Below are 18,501 nucleotides of genomic sequence, written 5' to 3' on the forward strand. Positions count from 1 at the left end.
GGAGTATTTTTAAAAAATATTATACAGCATTAAGCTGTACAGTTGACTTCATAAAGGCATGCTTATTTATTACTTTATGTATTTTAGGAGTGCTAGCGCTCTGACTACTGAACACTGTGATTGATCTCAGGTCCAACACCTCTACACCTGGCTGCACAAGCTTGTTCACTGGAAGCAACCATCTGTCTACTGTCCTTCAAAGCTGATTACACACTTACTGAGAAAAGAGGCTGGATGCCAATCCACTTCGCTGCCTTCTATGACAACATCTGCATCATCATTGCGCTCTGTAGGAAGGATCCCAGCTTGCTGGAGGCTGAGGCGACAGCAGAGTGAGTTATCAAGCATTTGTAAGGACTTCTGCCTTCCTTACTACCTTACGGGCATAAGTGGTGTGGGGGCTTGAAAGCTATGCAAAGCACTGATGCCCTCTCTGGTTGTCATCTTCTCCTCTTACCTTAGAATTTGTAAAGACCTGAGAGCTCCCATCTGCCTACGTGCGTTTCCTAGAGGAATAAAGGGTAGATCCTGGGGATTTCTCTTTCATATCAATAATGTAGCTTCCCAGATAGGTTTATTAGGCTAACGACGTGAGTGAGGAGGAGAAAGTTGCTCTTGTCTCTTATATAATCAGGAGGTAGTTTCAGGTTAAAGTAGCTAGACCAGTATCACAGCAGAAGTAACTACATGTTTCTAGACGAGAAAACAAGCAAAAAGAACAGTTGGAAACAGGAAACATCTGCAGCTGTCTTCTGTTTCATAACCCTGCTGAGGAGCCACTTTTAGAGTGCAGGAGTAAAGTCTTCCCAAGGCTCGCCTAGGGACCTAAAGACCAGGCGATTATGGTGATTCCCTGAACCACCATGAGGATACTGTAGTCTATGTCTTCCAATAGCCTAGCTACTGCTTGCGTATTGGTTGTTTGAATGACACTAGGCTTCTCTTATTGCTCCTTAATATGTGGCTCCCCTACCACAGTGCAAAATGGCAATTACCCCTGTGTCCATTCATGCCTACATTATAGGCAGGAGTAGAAAGACAGAGGGAAGGTATCAGCACACTCCTTTCTCTTCACTTCCACTGCCACCCTGTTGGCCACACTTGTTGCACTGTCACATACCTACCTATGAGGGGCGGTGGGAGGTGGGACACTGGGCTAGATAACCATGCACACAACCCAAGTATCTTCACTATGTAAAACAACACACAATCAGTTTCATACTGTTAGTTTACACTACAATGAGGACACTAGTGTTTCAAATTGAATATAAAATATAGAAAAATATGCTTGACAACTCTCAAATCTATTTGATATTTGTAAAACGGTTGATAATACTCAGTTATGGGTCAAGTAATTTACAAGACTACTGGAAAGATTAGATAGGATGGTGTATTTTAATAATTTTGCGTAGTATCGACTTCTAAACCAGAGATGACTACTAAGGACTACTAAGGCAGGGAGGCAAATCTGTAGAACGCTCAGAGTGAGAACCTAAAGGAAGACAAAGTGATGGTATAAATTAGGGTTCTTGCATTAATACAAAAAGTCAATGTGATGCCGTATGTGTGCTCAGCACTATTACAATGTGTGTTTGATTTTTAGGAACCAGTGTACTCCACTGTTACTTGCTGCCACGTCAGGAGCACTGGACACTATTCAGTACCTGTTTTCTCTTGGAGCTAACTGGAGAAAAACAGACACAAAAGGAAATAATATCATTCACTTGTCAGTGCTTACTTTTCATACAGAAGTACTCAAGTATATAATAGAGTTGGATATCCCTGAACTTCCAGTTTGGAAAACGTTGGTAGGTGAGTATAGGACATATGACTTCATTATAAGTTTTGGTTATTCTATAATATTATCATTGATATGATGACATGGAAGACATGACAGCAATAAAAATGGGAGACAGGCTAATCCCTGGAACTCACTGGCTAGCCACTCTGGCCAACTGATGAGCTCCGGTTTCAATGGGAAACTGTCTCAAAAACTATGGTAGAGTCACTCCGGAGGCAGAGGCAGGTAGATATCTGAGTTAGATGCCAGCCTGATCTACAGAGTTCCAGGACAGCCAGGGCTATACAAAGAAACCCTGTCTCAACACCCCACCCACCCCCAAAAAGCAGAGAAGAAATAGTCAAAGAATAGAAGAAAATGTCAAAATACTCAGTGTCAACCTCTGGATTCCACACCCCAGTACAAATGTACATTCATGCACGTAGAAAAACCACACATTCACACAAATACCAAACACACACACACACACACTGCACATGAGTGCACACACACAAAACACATACACACAAATGCACATATTACTTAAATAGTACACACAAAAAGTGCACATGAATGCATACACACAAAATATACATTCTCACAAACACTATATTCATACAAGCAAATGCTTATGAACACACACACAAAACACACATTCACACTAACACTACACACACATTCACACATACACACACTTGAAAAATGATGTCCAACTCTGTGTTAAAAATAGCATCGGTACCAATCTTGGCATTTGCTAAGTAATGAGGATATTTTCTGAGTACATAAACCCAAGAAGATACTGGGAAATATCTTTGTGTTTATTTTTATGCATGCACGTTGTTGCACCTTAATCTTCTAAAAGAGTAACTGTGAGGATCAACTTGACTTATAACAGACAACCATTACAAATGCCTTTAATTCTGACCCCCGACAAGGATGACTTCAAGGCATAGATCAGTCTCAGTGGCCACTCTTATTGGAGCCATGGTTAGAAAGTTCTGGTGATTACATGGTAATGACACCAGCACCGAACAATGAACAGTAAGCTTGCTGCCTGTTGCTCTGCCTCAAGCCCTGCAATAGTTCTCTCTCCCATACTGCCCATTTCCACTATGAGCAAAACTCAACAAATTAGAAGCAAGTTAATCAGCCTTTGAAGAAGAAGTTGACATTTAACACAGAGCAGTCTCAGTGAGGACCAGGACAGCTCTGGAAACAGAAGCCAGAGAAAGAGATAAGATATAAGCCCATGTTTTCTCACACCATAGACATTGTTTAGAAGTGTACATGATGTTTCATCTTTTGTTTGCAGTTCAAATTCATAACAGATTAAAAAATCATATTATTCATTTTCAGGAAATATACAAAGCATCATATCCAATGTAATGCCTATTAAAATTGTATTGGTAATGTAGTTTACTTCGCTATCCTTCAAATCTCCTACTCAGACTTTATTCAAAACTAGTCATAGGCACATATGAATGTATTATTTTTCAAGTGAATTTGAACTGTATTTCTAGGCAAATATTAGCTATTCAGACAAAAGACAAATAATTTTAGGATTTTTTTCAGTAGTTATATATATTATAAACCTCAGAGACCTTGGATATACTATGTTAGCTTCTGTTACTGTCACAAATCCCAAGATAATTAAGATCTGCTGAGCAGCTTTATTTGTGCTCACAGGATTGGTTGTTACAGGAGCCTATGGCAGAGGCCAGTGACCTATTTGCCTCACGAGAAGTATAATAAAACAGACAAGAAGTGACAGAATCCCACAATCCCGTTCAAGAATATTTCCCCCAAAGATCTAAAACCTGCCACTAAGTCCCACCTCTTACAGCTCCCATCATCTTCCTATAGCGAAAAACTAGTGTCCAACCTATTAAGAGGGGCCTTAGAGGACCACTCCAGATCCAAGCTGTAGCTCAGGATAATCTGTTCAGCTCCTCCCAGAGGACCACAAACAAGGAACGTTTAGGCACATGCAGTTGGTGGTGGGATGATTTCAACTCTTGTGTTCACTTTACTTGTATAAAAACAAAATCAGTCATTCCATTACCTCTCATGTGAATTACAGTTGTGTTTTCTTGTTGACTACTTATCAGAAATGTTACAGTGTGAAAGCTTAAAGCGAAGGATGATGGCTGTCATGTCCTTAGAAGTAATTTGCTTAGCAAACGATCGATACTGGAAGTGTATTTTGGATGCAGGTAATACAAAAAAGATTAACTATCTGTTTCTTGTCATATATTAAGTAGTGCTATGTTATATTTAGGTCAAACATTTTAATATTATATATAATACATTTATATTAACATAGGAATATTTAACACTTCCCTACGTGTGCATATTGAGACATAGCTAATGTTTGTTCCATGATTACTGATGAATGCATAAGCTTATGTTTATTTAACTCAGTAGAAACATGTTCAGAACTGCTCTATGTCCCCCCAAAAGCTCCATTTCAGGTAGATAAATAAACGAGCCTCCATTACACTCATATTTTTCAGGACTTTTGTTTCCTATGGTGTGGTTTCTTATCAACTAAACTGATATAAACATTACAAATATTCAACTAAAGCCAAGTTTTCTTTCTTTTTTCTTCTTTTTTATACCATGCCCAATGACTAATAATAAATGAGGCCAGTGTTACATTTTACTACCTCTCCATTTTTTCACTCTTTGGTTTAAGATAACATATTATAATAGTTAAACAAACACTGCCACACAAAGACAGTTCAGTACTCAGTGAAGACCTTTTCCATGTGGTACGCAGGCGTGGTGATGCACACCCTGTGATCCCAGCACTTGAGAAGTTGAGACAGGAAAGATGGTAAACTGGCTGCATACTGAGTTCCTGTCTCCATAAGAAAAATTCTCACAGGCCAAACTTCAGTATCTTAAAGATGATTTAGGTTTGCTAATATAAAGTGTATGATTATGTAAGTTATGTGAAACGAAATGTGCAAACAGAAGAAGCTACTTTCTTGTACATAAGACAAAATCATTTCCACATCACTTCAAGTTATTATTCTATACTTAGTAGAACTGTCCATATTTATTTATATCACCATACTATGAACATTATTTTGATACTGTCAGGATAAACTGACTATAAATTATTTTAAATTGTCTATACTTATTTTATTCTTTTTTTTTTTTCAGGCACCATTCCTGCCTTAGTCAATCTATTAAAATGTCCCAAAATAAAACTGCAGTGTAAAACTGTTGGGTTAATGAGCAATATCTCAACTCATGTGAGTGTGGTACATGCTATGGTAGAGGCAGGAGGCATCCCTGCTTTGATCAACCTGCTGGCGTCTGATGAACCGGAACTACATTCCCGCTGTGCTGTTGTTCTGTATGATATTGCTAAGTGTGAAAACAAGGACGTTATTGCCAAATATGTGAGTACCATTTTATAGAACATTTTTAGCCTGACAGGTATTGTCTCACATAGAAGGTAGACAGTGAAACACAAGGACAATCCCCTAGGGATGACAAGGGAAGGAGAGGGGAAACACTGCAGCACAGCAGGCGTTTCAGTGAGTGCTAGGGGCCTAATACTCTGCAGGACAGAGTGTAGACTGAGTGGTGCCGGGAGTATTTTTCATAGTATATCCTGGTTGTTTCTTGTTTAAATGAAGATATTAGTTCTGTGTGAGAAATATATCCCAAATGTATACCAGAAGGAACTAGACGAAAATTGCTTTTGGTACACACCAAGCAATTGTTGCTATGCTTTATTCTCCCAAATAAAACCTACCCTCCTGTGTCCACTAATAATTTAAATTCTGTCTTTAGATATTTACAAATGAAGTGAAGTTACTTGATTTGATTCTTTAGCTGTTTCTTCATATAGCTGTTTCTTTAATATGAATTGGACCATCTGTCAGGCTTGATGCTGTTTATTTGACTTCCTTATGGTGGAAAACAATTTCTGTCCTCTTTTCTTTGTGCTTTTTAAAAAATGTGCCTTTGTTCACTTTTTAAAACTTCTCTGAAAAAGTTTGTGGTCTCCAGCATCAATCCATTAGAAAATAAATTGAAAATATAGTCACACCCAAGTCCAATTCCTGAGTTACTCAGTTTTATCTACTTACCTTTCTTGTTAATGGATTCTGGCAATTACTAGGGTAAAATCTCTGTGTATGCAGTATACTTAGGCTTTGCTGTGCCACTCCATTTTATTGGGTCAGATAATGCATGGTTATGTGGTTATCTTAGTTCAGTAATAATACTGTATTTTTCTGCATAAGAATTATTCAGCTGTCTTACTGATCTGTGTGGCATCACTAGACACTAGCCTCTTTTAAATAAGGATATATTTATAGAAAGATTACAGACTTTCAAACAAAACTGCATCAATCTTAAATGAATTCGAATGTAATCCTCTTTGTTTCTTTTTAGAACGGAATTCCAGCTCTGATCAATCTCTTGAGCCTAAACATAGAAAGCGTGCTGGTGAACGTGATGAACTGTATCCGGGTGCTATGTGTGGGGAATGAAACCAACCAGCGAGCCATGCGAGACTGCAGTGGCATCCGGTACCTCATCCAGTTCCTCAGCTCTGATTCAGGTGAGCCTCGCCGATCTGTGTAAAGTGGCCAGATTTGCCAAACAAAGCAAACAGAGGTCTGGATTTCCCTATGGACAAATATTTTGGATTTATCTTTGAACAGATCTAGACACATAATATAATCTAAATATCTGGAAAACTTAAAACTACCAAGCTTGTAGAAATAATCAACTCTCTAAAGTATATTAAAATGTTTAGCTAGAAGTTTCCATAAATAAAAATATTGGCATGAATAATGAAATAGATCATATAATATGTTTGGGGAGATTTCTTCCTGTATGAATATATATTCATTGGAAGACATTTTGCAATGTACAGCAAGAACTTCAGATTTGCTCTTTTATATCTGATATCAAAATTCGAGGAAATCAGCAGGGACCTGCTTCTAAAGTGCACCTCAGTTCCAGGAACCCCAGGGGTATCAGGCTGCTTCTGTAGCAGCTGAAAATGGCCCACCTAGGTCCCATAAGAAAAGTGTCATCACCGTGAGTGTGTGTAGCAGCATGAGCTTTCCATTTTGAAGACACGCCCCTTTTGTCCCTGCTAGCTTTGTCACACGTCTTTCTGCCCCAGTTTATCATATATAAGTATAGAATAAACACAAAATAAAAACATTGAGTAAAAGATAAGCCAAGGTAAAGAATAGGAAGGAGGAATGCTGGAGAGAGCTTGCTTTTATTTTAGAATTTCAAATTTCAACAAGTGTCTTCTTGTAGGAATCTGTAAAGACATTAAAACTTCCCTTTGAACCCTTAGTTTTCTGCTGTAAGTTTCTCTATACCTCTTACTATACTCTGCTGGCTACTGGAGAGCAGCACAGGGGAACAGCTTTTATACACAGTTTAATCATATAAATTTTATTTATAATTCTTTATCTTATTTGTGCCATTAATTAAAATTTAAAGAGACTAGCTCTTTTTCACCTGGACTGTTCTAGATATTATAAAAAGCAGTAATTATAGCAGTAATTTTCATAAATGAGTTCATGAAAAATAAAAATAATTAAAAGAATTCCATGTAGCCTGGCAAGATTGCTCAGTGGTTAAGTATACACACTGCTCTTCTAGAAGATGAGTTCAACTCCCAGCATCCATATGAGACAGGTCACAGCCATCTGTAACCTCAGCTCCAGGGCATCCCCTGCCCTCTGTAGAAACCTGCTATCATGTGCACAGACACATACATATAACTAAAAATCATAAAAATATTAAAAAATAATTCCCTGTTAGGTCTTTGCCTGATCTAAAACTTAACTATAAGCACTGTAGTTTTACCACACTGTAATCTATACTGTTGTTTTTAAGAAGTATAAATTTTTTTATTTAAAATAATTATTTTGCTTAAATTTTATATATAACTTTAGTATTTTAACAACCAATTCTTTTTACTATGATCCAGCTTGCTAACCCATAGAGTATTAATAAAATAGTCTTAAAGTGGGGTCACAGTTTTTATCTGTTTTGCTTTTGTTTTTTGAGAAAAGAAAGTTGATTTGGTAAACCAATCTTTCATAAATATTTTAAGATTGTTTTGGGAGAAAATTACAATTTTTGCTCATTTTTATGGCAAATTGTTATTAAGACTGTATTATTATTATTATTATTATTATTATTATTATTATTATTATTATTATTATTACTGAGATGAGGTCCCATTGAGTAGACCAGGCTAGCCTAGAACTTGCAGAGATCCCCATGACTCCCAAGTGCTAGGATTAAATCACTTGCTTACTTGCACAATACTAAAGTGCTGGGTTTTTTTTAATTAGAAGCAAGGCAACAATAGCAACTAAACAGTACAGAAACTGGGGAATCATAATTAATATTACTAATGAAAATAGATAAATACCATTTAACACTACATGAACTATCCTCAAAGAACATAATGCCATTTTTTAAATGTTCTGAATGGAGGCACATATCTTGAATCATGAGAAACATTTAATAAACCTAAACCAAAGTTTAAAATAGATGATTAATATTCATTTAAAAAGTCTAAGTCACAAAACATAAAGACTAAAGAACTGTTGTATATTATAAAAGATATAGAAATATCATAAATGGAATGCATGCTGTCAATCTGGATCCTATGCTGAGAGAAAAGTATGATAGAGAACATTACAGGATAGAAGATAAAATATGATTAAAGCATTGCATCTACTAATTGCTCTGTGCATCTATATGTCTACAAATAGCCTCAAATGTGTGGGGAAGTCCCTGCAGGCATCACAGTCAACAGCATAGGTGCAAGGACCTTCGTGCTCCCAACACAAGTGTAGGAAACTAAACTGTAGTTTGGCATAGTGGTACACTGCTTCAGCTCCACAATGTGGGAGGCAGAGCCAGGATCTCCGTGAGTCTCAGGCCACTTTATCTTGTATAGTGATTTTCAAGCTAGCCAGGGAAGAATTAGACAGATCGATAGATTGATCGATCAATAGATAGAGAGATGGATAGATAGCCAGGGAAGAATGAGATAGATCAATAGATAGGTAGATAGATAGGTAAATAGACAATAGATAAATGATAGAGCAAAATTAAGTTAGAGATAGATACATATATAACAATGTATTCAGTTTATAAATGCAGTTGAAGTGTATGCGTTCTCTCACTTATTATAACTGTTATGTAAATTACAAGAACAAAATAAAATGAAGTACCATTTTTGTCTAGCAAGTTGGCAGGTTATATGTATTCATTTTTAATGATAAGAGTTATATTCAAGAAGAAAAAGTCAATTTGATATGCCTGAGTTCTGATTATGGAAGATAAAAATGCTACTGGTTCTTTTAGAAATAGATCTACTGAAATATACTGATTTACTACAGTAATTCACAAGACTCTATGCTAAGGAAAAAATGTATTGATAAATATCTACATGTTAAGAAAATTTCTCCTGGAATTATTTAAAACAGTGAAAAGTTTGAAGCAACATATATTTTCAAAGTGGATATGACCATTAATGCAATATTTAGAAGGCATTTGTTACATTTATGTTCATAAAGGAATGGAGAAAATATTCAAACTGTACACAAAATTACAGATATTATATTTATAGCACAATAACATTGAATATATCTATGATTTTCTAAATATGCCAAGTATCTCTGTAAGAAGTAGTCGACAAGATAGAATCTAAATGATGAATCTGAACAATTTATTTACATTTCTGTTTCCTAAATTCTTTGAATTTATAACTTGGTTTTGTAATGTGCAGAGCTGTCCTGCAGTGTGGTAGAGTTACATTTGCAGTGACTTGTCTGTTGCTCTTGACTCCTTTGAAGATGTGCTGAAGGCAGTGTCCTCGGCTACGATCGCAGAGGTTGGTCGGGACAACAAGGAAGTTCAGGATGCTATAGCAAGGGAAGGGGCGATCCCTCCCCTGGTCGACCTCTTTAAAGGGAAGCAGCTCAGTGTCCAAGTGAAAGGTGCAATGGCTGTGGAGTCGCTGGCGAGGTGCAACCCTTTAATCCAGAAGGCATTTCTGGAAAGAAAACTAACTAAAGACCTCTTAAAACTTCTAAAGGTAGGGATCTTATCATTACTCTTCCAATTGTTTAGATGATTTACTTCATTTTGAACTGTATTTGGAGACTGGAAAATCACACCAAATTCTGGAATGCATGTTTTATGAAAATTTACAACCCTAATGTGTTCAATACAGAATCACTGAACGATTGGCATGTTTTTGTCTTAACAGGCCTTTCAAATAGATGTTAAGGAACAAGGAGCCATAGCACTTTGGGCGCTGGCAGGACAAACCCTGAAACAACAAAAGTTTATGGCAGAACAGATAGGATACAACTTCATAATAAACATGCTCTTGTCACCATCTGCTAAGATGCAGTATGTGGGTGAGTTATTTTCTATGCGTAACTGCCGATGTGGTACACACTGAAGTCCTTACCCACCTCTTACGTTTTCTTACCAGGGGGTGAAGCAGTCATAGCCCTGAGTAAGGACAGCAGGATGCATCAGAATCAGATATGTGAAGGAAATGGCATTGCCCCACTAGTTCGCCTGCTGAGGATTAATAAAATAGCAGAAGGCACGCTCCTGAGCGTCATCAGAGCAGTGGGGTCCATCTGTGTTGGTTTGTATATAGTCTCAATTTCTTAATTACTATGAGAAAAATAAAAGGCCTAGGCAGAGAAGTAGAGATTGTTTCTTTATCATTATTCATGCTATAAAAGACCTCAAAGATTTATAAGTAGTTTCTCCAAGGCTTTGGTGATTTAATGTGGTGACATTAAGAATTTCATGTCTGTCTTGCTCTTAAATTCTGAGTAGACTAGAAAATGAAGACAGTGAACACTGACTATTTTAAACGGAAAGAATCCCATTTATTTTAAGATAAGTTTAAAGTGTCAAGAGCCATAAATTTCTTAAGGTTAATTTCAATTATATTTTTTCAATTCTTGTTTAGTTATATAAACAAAGAATTATTTATATAAGGCAATCTTTGTTGCAATAGAATTGACATTTTAGGGTACATGAAAAAAGCACAGAATGTTTAATGACTGATCTACCAATAAAATCTGGGCTCTCAGTTGACCCTCATGAGTTCAGAGTAGAGTCTGCAGGTGCAAGAGCAAAGAAGCTTTTTGTGCAAGCTTGGTTTTCCAGGGAATTGAATTTTCTCAAAAGGCCATAGTTGTTGAAGTTATTAGCTCCACTTTCCTTCCTTGCCTATGAAAAATACCTGCAGAAACTCACTAACTATTATAAGAAATAAATAATCCAGAAAATAATGTTTCTTTCATAGCTGGAATCTATGATTGATATATATATATATATATATATATATATATATATATATATATATATATATATATATATATATATATTCAAGTTATAATAAAATTGTAGTAAATGAGGGTTGAAGAGAAGGTTTGGTGGTTAAAAGAGCTTGTTGCTCATCCAGAGGACCTAGACCAGTTTGTAACACCCATGTTCTCAGCACCCTGGCTGTACTCCCGCTGGCATGATGAGGTATCCATACACGTAAGCATACACAGACGTAGTCACACAAATCAAACAATTCTAGTAAATAATAACACATACATATACATGTTATATAAACAAATTATATGTAATAAAATAAATTAATAAATCATATATTAGAATTATTTATAGCATATAAAATGCATATTACATATATAATATATATATGTATATATTTGTTTGCTCATCTCACAACAACAACTGTCCTTAGATGAGGATGGTGAAAGAGAAAAAATAAAACGGGTGTTGCTCATTCTACTCCCCCTATTTAATTTAAACTTTCCAAGTAACAATGTGTGGCTGGCTTTTTGTCACTGCTCAGAAAAGCCTAAACTTGTATTTCTATTAAGTATATAATGTTACTATATGTATATAGTATACATATAAATATATTTATACTATATTTGAGAATATAAACCTACTATATATGTCATGGAATTCCTTGGCATTAAACAAACTTAAATTTTTTATGCAATGAGATTGAATTTTCTCCTGATATTAAGTTGCAACTTAAAGTATAGAAATGTTGGAAAGGAAGACAATACATTTATGTTTTTAGTATATGAAATTTAAGAAAGCTAGAAATTTTAACTCTGATTAGTCAGTTTTTATAGATTAAAAAACTTTTAATAGAAAACAATAACTATAAACTTGAGTAATAGGGTATAGCATTTTAAACTAATTATGGTTGTTATTCTTTAGTAATGTAGCATTTTCAAATTTATGTGCTGTCTCTATTATAAAACCATCTATAATTCTAGTAATGAATTGTCCATGCTTATTCATTTTGCCCTTTAAAATTTTAATGCAGGGGTATTGAAATACTGTCAGTATGTCATGTTTAAAAGTTTGCTAGCCATATTACCTTAAGATAGTTTATCAACCAAAGTCAAGATAAGTTCAACTCTATAATTTACTAGATGGAACAAAAACATGACCCCATTGACCCATGAGGACTTTACAGGTGTGGCCCACACAAGCAATCCCTTGAGTCAACAGTATGTTGTGGAGGAGAATGCCTTTCCAGTGCTTATTCAGCTACTAAGAAGTCACCCTTCACCTAACATTAAGGTATGTATTAAGATTTAAATGTTTCTGACACAATAAATGAAATATATACAGCACCTTGAAGACTAATTTGTATCTTAGATTATGCAAGTTTACAAGCATGACAACTTTTAAAACAAAAATCTAAGAGTTTTAAGCAGAAAAGATTAATGTAGTAGATATTAATTTCTTCAAATATGACATGAAAGTCTTATGTGCTTATTCTTTAGCTATTTTTTCTTAGCCATTCATTGTGTATTTACAGAATAGCTTCCTTTTTCCTCAGTTAGTGATTGTTAAAATTGGGTGGGAATAGTGGCACTGTTTCTCAAGAACAAGGAAACACCTATCAAAATAGAATGGGCTGGCTCTCAGCCAATGCTCTCAAGGCTTCATTATAAAAACTTACTATAAGGTCTTTGAATATTATTCACTCTTCTATCCACTAGTAAAACGTCCTTAATAACCCAGCATCAATTAAATTTTACCAAAGCCATAAAAATTCATGAGTTTCATGGGTGGCCAAGCAGGAAGTTATAACAACAAAAAATACATTTTCTTCTCATAATCTTCCCGGGGCTCAGTTAGTGATGAGGAAATAGAAATATATGGAATAATGTGTTAGTGAACAGTAATATTTCCTTTCATAGATAAATTGCAAATAATATCCTGTTATTTGGCCAATAAGGACATGATGAGAAATAGAAAAATACAGGAGATTAATGGGCTAATAAATTATAATATTTTCTTTTGTAGATATACTGTAAGAAAAAATGTCATAAGGTACTTGGCCTTTCAGGATACAAAAGGGATGATTTAACTGCAAGAGTTCAGTGGGGGGAAATAAAGAGAAGCATAAGCTACAAATCATTTTTGGCTTGACTTATAAATAAAAATTATATACATTTAAGTTATAAGTATATTTCAAAGACAATGGAAGTGTCACAAAAATACATTTATGTTTAAGTGTATTTTAATGGAAAAAATTCCATTTTATCCATCTGTAATTCAGCTTATTTTTCAATGGTTTTTGAAACTTGTTAAACTGTAACAAATACTTTCAGTCATTTTCCTGAAAATTAGGCTGTACAGCAGACAGACTATTTCAAAATATGTTTTTCAAATTCTTAACATTTTTCATCGAAAAGCATAGAACAGCCCTTTTAAAAGCTGTCTGTTAAGTCCAGCAATGTATGTAGTTCTGCTTTCTGATGGGAAGTAAGTGAAAGTTAAACAACTCTAAAAACCAGAAGAAAAAGACTGTGCCTCAATTCTACTTTTATAAAGTTTTGCTTAATTTCTTAGGCAGTCTTAGACTTTGACAGCTCTGTTGTCATTATCAAATTAAAACAGCCTTTAAGCCCATGCCAGCAAACATTTACAAACTATGGTTGGAGGTGGAAGGGATACAACTGCACATGTAGGGTTAGGACTGTATCTCTGTATGCGCTCCGCTATCCCTGGTGACACCTGTCCCGACCGCAGCACCCTCAGAAGGAAATGCATGATGGTCTCTGGTCACCAAGGAAATGGGTATTTCCTGTCCACTAAAACTTGTGAGGACTAGTCCTCCAGAGCCATGTTACTCTTTAAACGGTAGTCAGAGAACTGTAATCAATACATGGTACTTTAAAGAGATGGCTTAGAAGTTAAGAGCACCGTCTGCTCTTCTGAAGGTCCTGAGTTCAATTCCCAGCAACCACATGGTGGCTTACAACCATCTGTAATGAGACCTGGTGCCTTCTTGTGGTGGGCAGGTATACGTGTGGGCAGAATACTGTGTAAATAATAAATAAATCTTAAAAAATAAGAAAAAAAGGTTATATTTCCATAATCTAGTCTGTATATTTCTGTAATGAAATATATTCTCCAGTCATGTGTGAGTGAAAGTTAATTTCTGAAAACACATATTTAGGTTGAAGTGGCATTTTCATTGGCTTGCATTGTCCTGGGGAATGCTTTTCTACAGAAAGAATTACAAGAAAATGAAGGATTTGAGTATTCTGATGTTCTTTATCTTCTTCACTCAAAAGATAAGGTAGGGACTTCACAACACCTCTGTGTGCTCAGCTCACCTAGGGGAGAATGGTTCTAAGCAGATGCTGTCAGTTATGACCAGGTGACCTTCATGGCAACATCCGAGTGTATTACTTAAGAGAGTAAATAACATGACTCTTTGTAGGTCATGAGTCTGTAATGGTGTGATAATGTGTTCCAAATTTTTCATAGTTGCCGCACATCTTCCTTGACATGCATCCATTTTAATGCTTGAGAAGAAGTCTGTCCCTAATTGATGTGTTGACTTAATTTCATGCTTTTTTTTTTTTGTCCCACCCATCCCCTTATACATTACTGCAGTGAAGCCTTAAAATGCTTTATGATGAAGAGGGAGTTTTTCCCAAGACAGCTAATATGATGCAATTATTTTTCTTTAAAGAAATTTCCCTCAATAATGTCTCTATTTCTCTTTTTGTTAAGAATAAAATGCAGTAATAAAAAGAATGAAAGAATAAAATGTGGGGGTGTGGGAACAGGAAGATAAGAGCGAGGGGATTCCAATCAAGATGTAATGTAAATAAATTATAATAAAATATGTATAAAAAGAATAAAATGCATTTTAATAGGAAGTAACTCAAAATACAGTGAGTACCATATAAATGATTGGTATTTCCCCCTTTTCTAGGACATCTGCTTGCGAGCAGGTTATGCACTAACCCTTTTTGCCTTCAATAATCGTTTTCAACAGTATTTAATATTGGAAACTGGAATGATAACCTTATCTATTTTTGAGCCTTTTCTTCAATCCAAAGTTGAAACGGAGAGGGCAATGGCAGCATTTCAGGTACATGGGTACAAGCATTTTATATTGGCAAGTTTGTCATCTTAGTGAACACTTCTTTATTTGGGATCCAGAAAACTGTTTAATTTATGAAACTTAGTATTTTGCACATCAGCTCCTCTACGTCACGAAAAGTACATTATCAGGACTGCTTTATTTACATGGAATTTTTTTAGGTTCTATCTGATGTCTGTAACAATCCTGTGAGGTCAGCAGACACCATGTTTAAAGAGCTATGGAAAGAGACATGGTTGAGCGGGAAACAGGTCTAATTGCCCACTGTGAGTGACTGCACGGCTTCTCCCATCCTGCAGCAGTGTTTAGGCTCCTTGTTGGCTTATGTTTACTCTTCAAAGCTTTTTTCATCCACAGCCTTGTGAAGTATTTCTCTTCTAATTCAAGGACCAATGTTGCAAAAATTGGAGAAAGAGCAATGTGTGGCCTGGCATAGTCATGGCTAATACCACTTGGGGGAGTACTTTAACTCTCTCTTTCCACCTCTCGTATCCCTTCTATTGGGAGTCCATGAGATGTTTCCTTTACACCCTAAAAAGGCCCCAAATCATAAATGATTGAGAGAATCTCAGTAGCAAATGCTCACCAGTTCTATGTTTTGTTTTGTTTTAGATTATCGTATTAGCTAAAGTCATTATAGACGTGGACCACATTACTTTGACTGCAAGAGGTGTTACTATTTTAGTTGACAGTTTGTATTCAGTCCACATTCCTACTATTGTCCTGACAGGTAAGAAATAGCTAACAAACAAACTAACACAAAAATATCTAATGACAGCGACACAAAGGAACACGCTGCGTACAACACAGATTATTAAAATGTTTTAGATTGGAAATGCAGCAGTACTAAAATATGCCTGATTCTCTGTTGCATAGTTTCAAGTTAGGCTACCTAAAAACTCTGAACATACATATCTGGATGGAGTAGGGAGCATCCATGCTGAATAGAAATGCAGTAACACTTAACAGTTTTTTTTTTTTTTTTTGCTTTCCTAATTATTATTTCAAACTTCTAATGATTTTTCTAGACTATAAAGTGAAACTTCAATTATATACCAACCTTTGTGTCATGAGAAATGCATATGGTATACAGTCATACATACATACAGTCATACCTTATTTATATACATAAAATAAAAGAATCTTAACTGAAAAACGGTGAATATATTTTGAAGTTTTGGATGGCAGAAAACTTTCAAGTTTAAAATTTCCTCCTTTTTTTACTTAAATAAACCTGTGTAAGTTTTAGTATGTGTCACAGAAAATCAATCAACCTGAAGGAACCATAATTTCTTCTTTTTAATTTAACAGAGAGGTTTTGTAGCTTGAAAAATTTTAAATGCAATGCACAAGGGAACAAAAAACACATATCAGCTATCAGTTCTATATAATATAAGAATTTTCTTTGTTTAATTCTAGGTAATTTAATAGCTAGCCTGGTTCATTCTAGAGCTGGTATTCCAGAAGCTTTTCTCACACAAGGGACAATCCAGCGGCTCTGCTACCACTTGTACTCAGGAAGGGAAGAGGTAAAAACTGAAAGCTATTTATAAAATGTAATGTGCTGCAAATAATAAAATCTGCTTCTTTCACACAAGAATATACCTTTTCTTCAGGATATCATATAATTCATAATAACTCAAAATAGTTGAACTTTCCAATATTAGTCATCTGACATCTACAATTCTGAGTCCCACAAAAGGCACACATTTATTTTAACTCCAACATTTAAACAGAATAGTACAAAGCTATAATTTTACAACTATAATTAAGTATTTTAAAACTGTGGGGCTGAAAAGAAGGTTCTAGAGCATGTACTGCGCTTGCAGAGGACCCTAGTTTGGCTCCCAGCACCTATATTGGATGGCTCACTGCCTATAACTCCAGTTTCTGGGGACCCAATAACCTTCATGGGGATGGACACACACACACACACACACACACACACACACACACACACACACACACACATCAGTCTTTGAATAACTTACAGAAAGTCATCATGGAAAAGACAAATTGATGGATAACTGCTTGTAAATGTGTGGAAAGTCAATAAAGCTATATACATGACTTTATATGTGCTTTATGATCAATTGCCTCACAGAAGAAAGCAGGGTGAGTTTAAAAAGAGGACACACTTTAGTATCATGTTTATTAAGATGTTTAAAAATGTTTAAAATTAATACTGGCTCAAGTTAATCTCAGAACTAAAATAAAAAATGAAACTGTGAAATGAGTTATTTTGATTCTAAAATTAAGATTTACTCTACAAAACCTCATGTCAGAGTTCATGCCAGTAATCTCAGCACTCAGCAGGCTGAGACAGGAGGATTTCTCCTACTTCAAAGCCAGTCTGGGTTACACAGAAATTTAGAATGTGCCCTGTGAAAGAATGACATGCAAAATTGTGAAGGGCACCATATTTTAAGAATAAAATATGACATGGATGTCATGGATGTAAGGAAGTGCCATAATGAAACCATTGCTTGTATAACTGAAAATTTAAAAACTCAATGTATAAATAAATAAACTGTGATTAAACAGAAATTTATAACTAAATGTTTAGATAGTATCTCAAAATAACTAGTTACTTAGCCAGTGGGTGAGCCTTTTAGCTTCATTTTTTAAAATACTCTCAGTAATTCAAAAAGGAAGCCAAGTATGCTCATATTGTGAGCAATGACTAGAAACCAATTTAAATTAGCAGTATTCTCTAGAAATACGGCAGAGAATGTGCCCGGGAAGTGGAATTAGTGACCTGGCTTGCACGAGCTATTATGCTCCTACCTGGTGACTGATGTCTATTTACATCCATATTTGAGACTCGTGTTTACAGAAATAATTATTAGAAATAAGGCTTTTCTGTGTAATAGCCCTTACTGTCCTGGAACTTGCTTTGTAGACCAGGCTGGCCTCATACTCAGAGATCCATCTGCCTCAGCCTCCCTAGTGCTGGGATTAAAGGCATGTATCTCTACACCTGGCTTACAAAATTATCTTAATATTTATCTTATTTTTTAATACTGTATATATGTGCATTTGTATAGGTATGTGCATGTGAATACAAGTGCCCATGGAGGCCAGAAGCGGGTGTTGGATCCCCCTGGATTTGGAGTTCCAGGTGTTTTGAGCTTCCTGATATGGGTGCTGGGATTCAAACTCTGGTTCAACTGAGACTTTCATAAGAAGTGGCTAATTAGTGCTCTGGGCTAGATAATTTTTATTAGATTTTGGG

At 35.6% G+C, this 18,501-nt stretch overlaps 1 protein-coding gene across 1 annotated transcript in view; it reads left to right on the top strand.

Moving 5' to 3' along the window:
• Positions 1-18,501, top strand: part of Ankar (ankyrin and armadillo repeat containing) — a 55,697-nt gene that overhangs the window by 30,482 nt on the left and 6,714 nt on the right. The window contains exons 9-21 of the mRNA XM_051153777.1: positions 131-332; positions 1,604-1,812; positions 3,889-3,993; positions 4,949-5,190; positions 6,194-6,362; positions 9,646-9,887; positions 10,062-10,215; positions 10,293-10,454; positions 12,330-12,436; positions 14,328-14,450; positions 15,096-15,254; positions 15,879-15,996; positions 16,686-16,795. Of these exons, the coding sequence (XP_051009734.1) occupies positions 131-332; positions 1,604-1,812; positions 3,889-3,993; positions 4,949-5,190; positions 6,194-6,362; positions 9,646-9,887; positions 10,062-10,215; positions 10,293-10,454; positions 12,330-12,436; positions 14,328-14,450; positions 15,096-15,254; positions 15,879-15,996; positions 16,686-16,795 (2,102 nt within the window). The remainder of the gene's footprint in view (positions 1-130; positions 333-1,603; positions 1,813-3,888; positions 3,994-4,948; positions 5,191-6,193; positions 6,363-9,645; positions 9,888-10,061; positions 10,216-10,292; positions 10,455-12,329; positions 12,437-14,327; positions 14,451-15,095; positions 15,255-15,878; positions 15,997-16,685; positions 16,796-18,501) is intronic.

This window comes from Acomys russatus, chromosome 12 (assembly GCF_903995435.1).
Source record: "Acomys russatus chromosome 12, mAcoRus1.1, whole genome shotgun sequence".
Taxonomy (NCBI): Eukaryota; Metazoa; Chordata; class Mammalia; order Rodentia; family Muridae; genus Acomys; species Acomys russatus.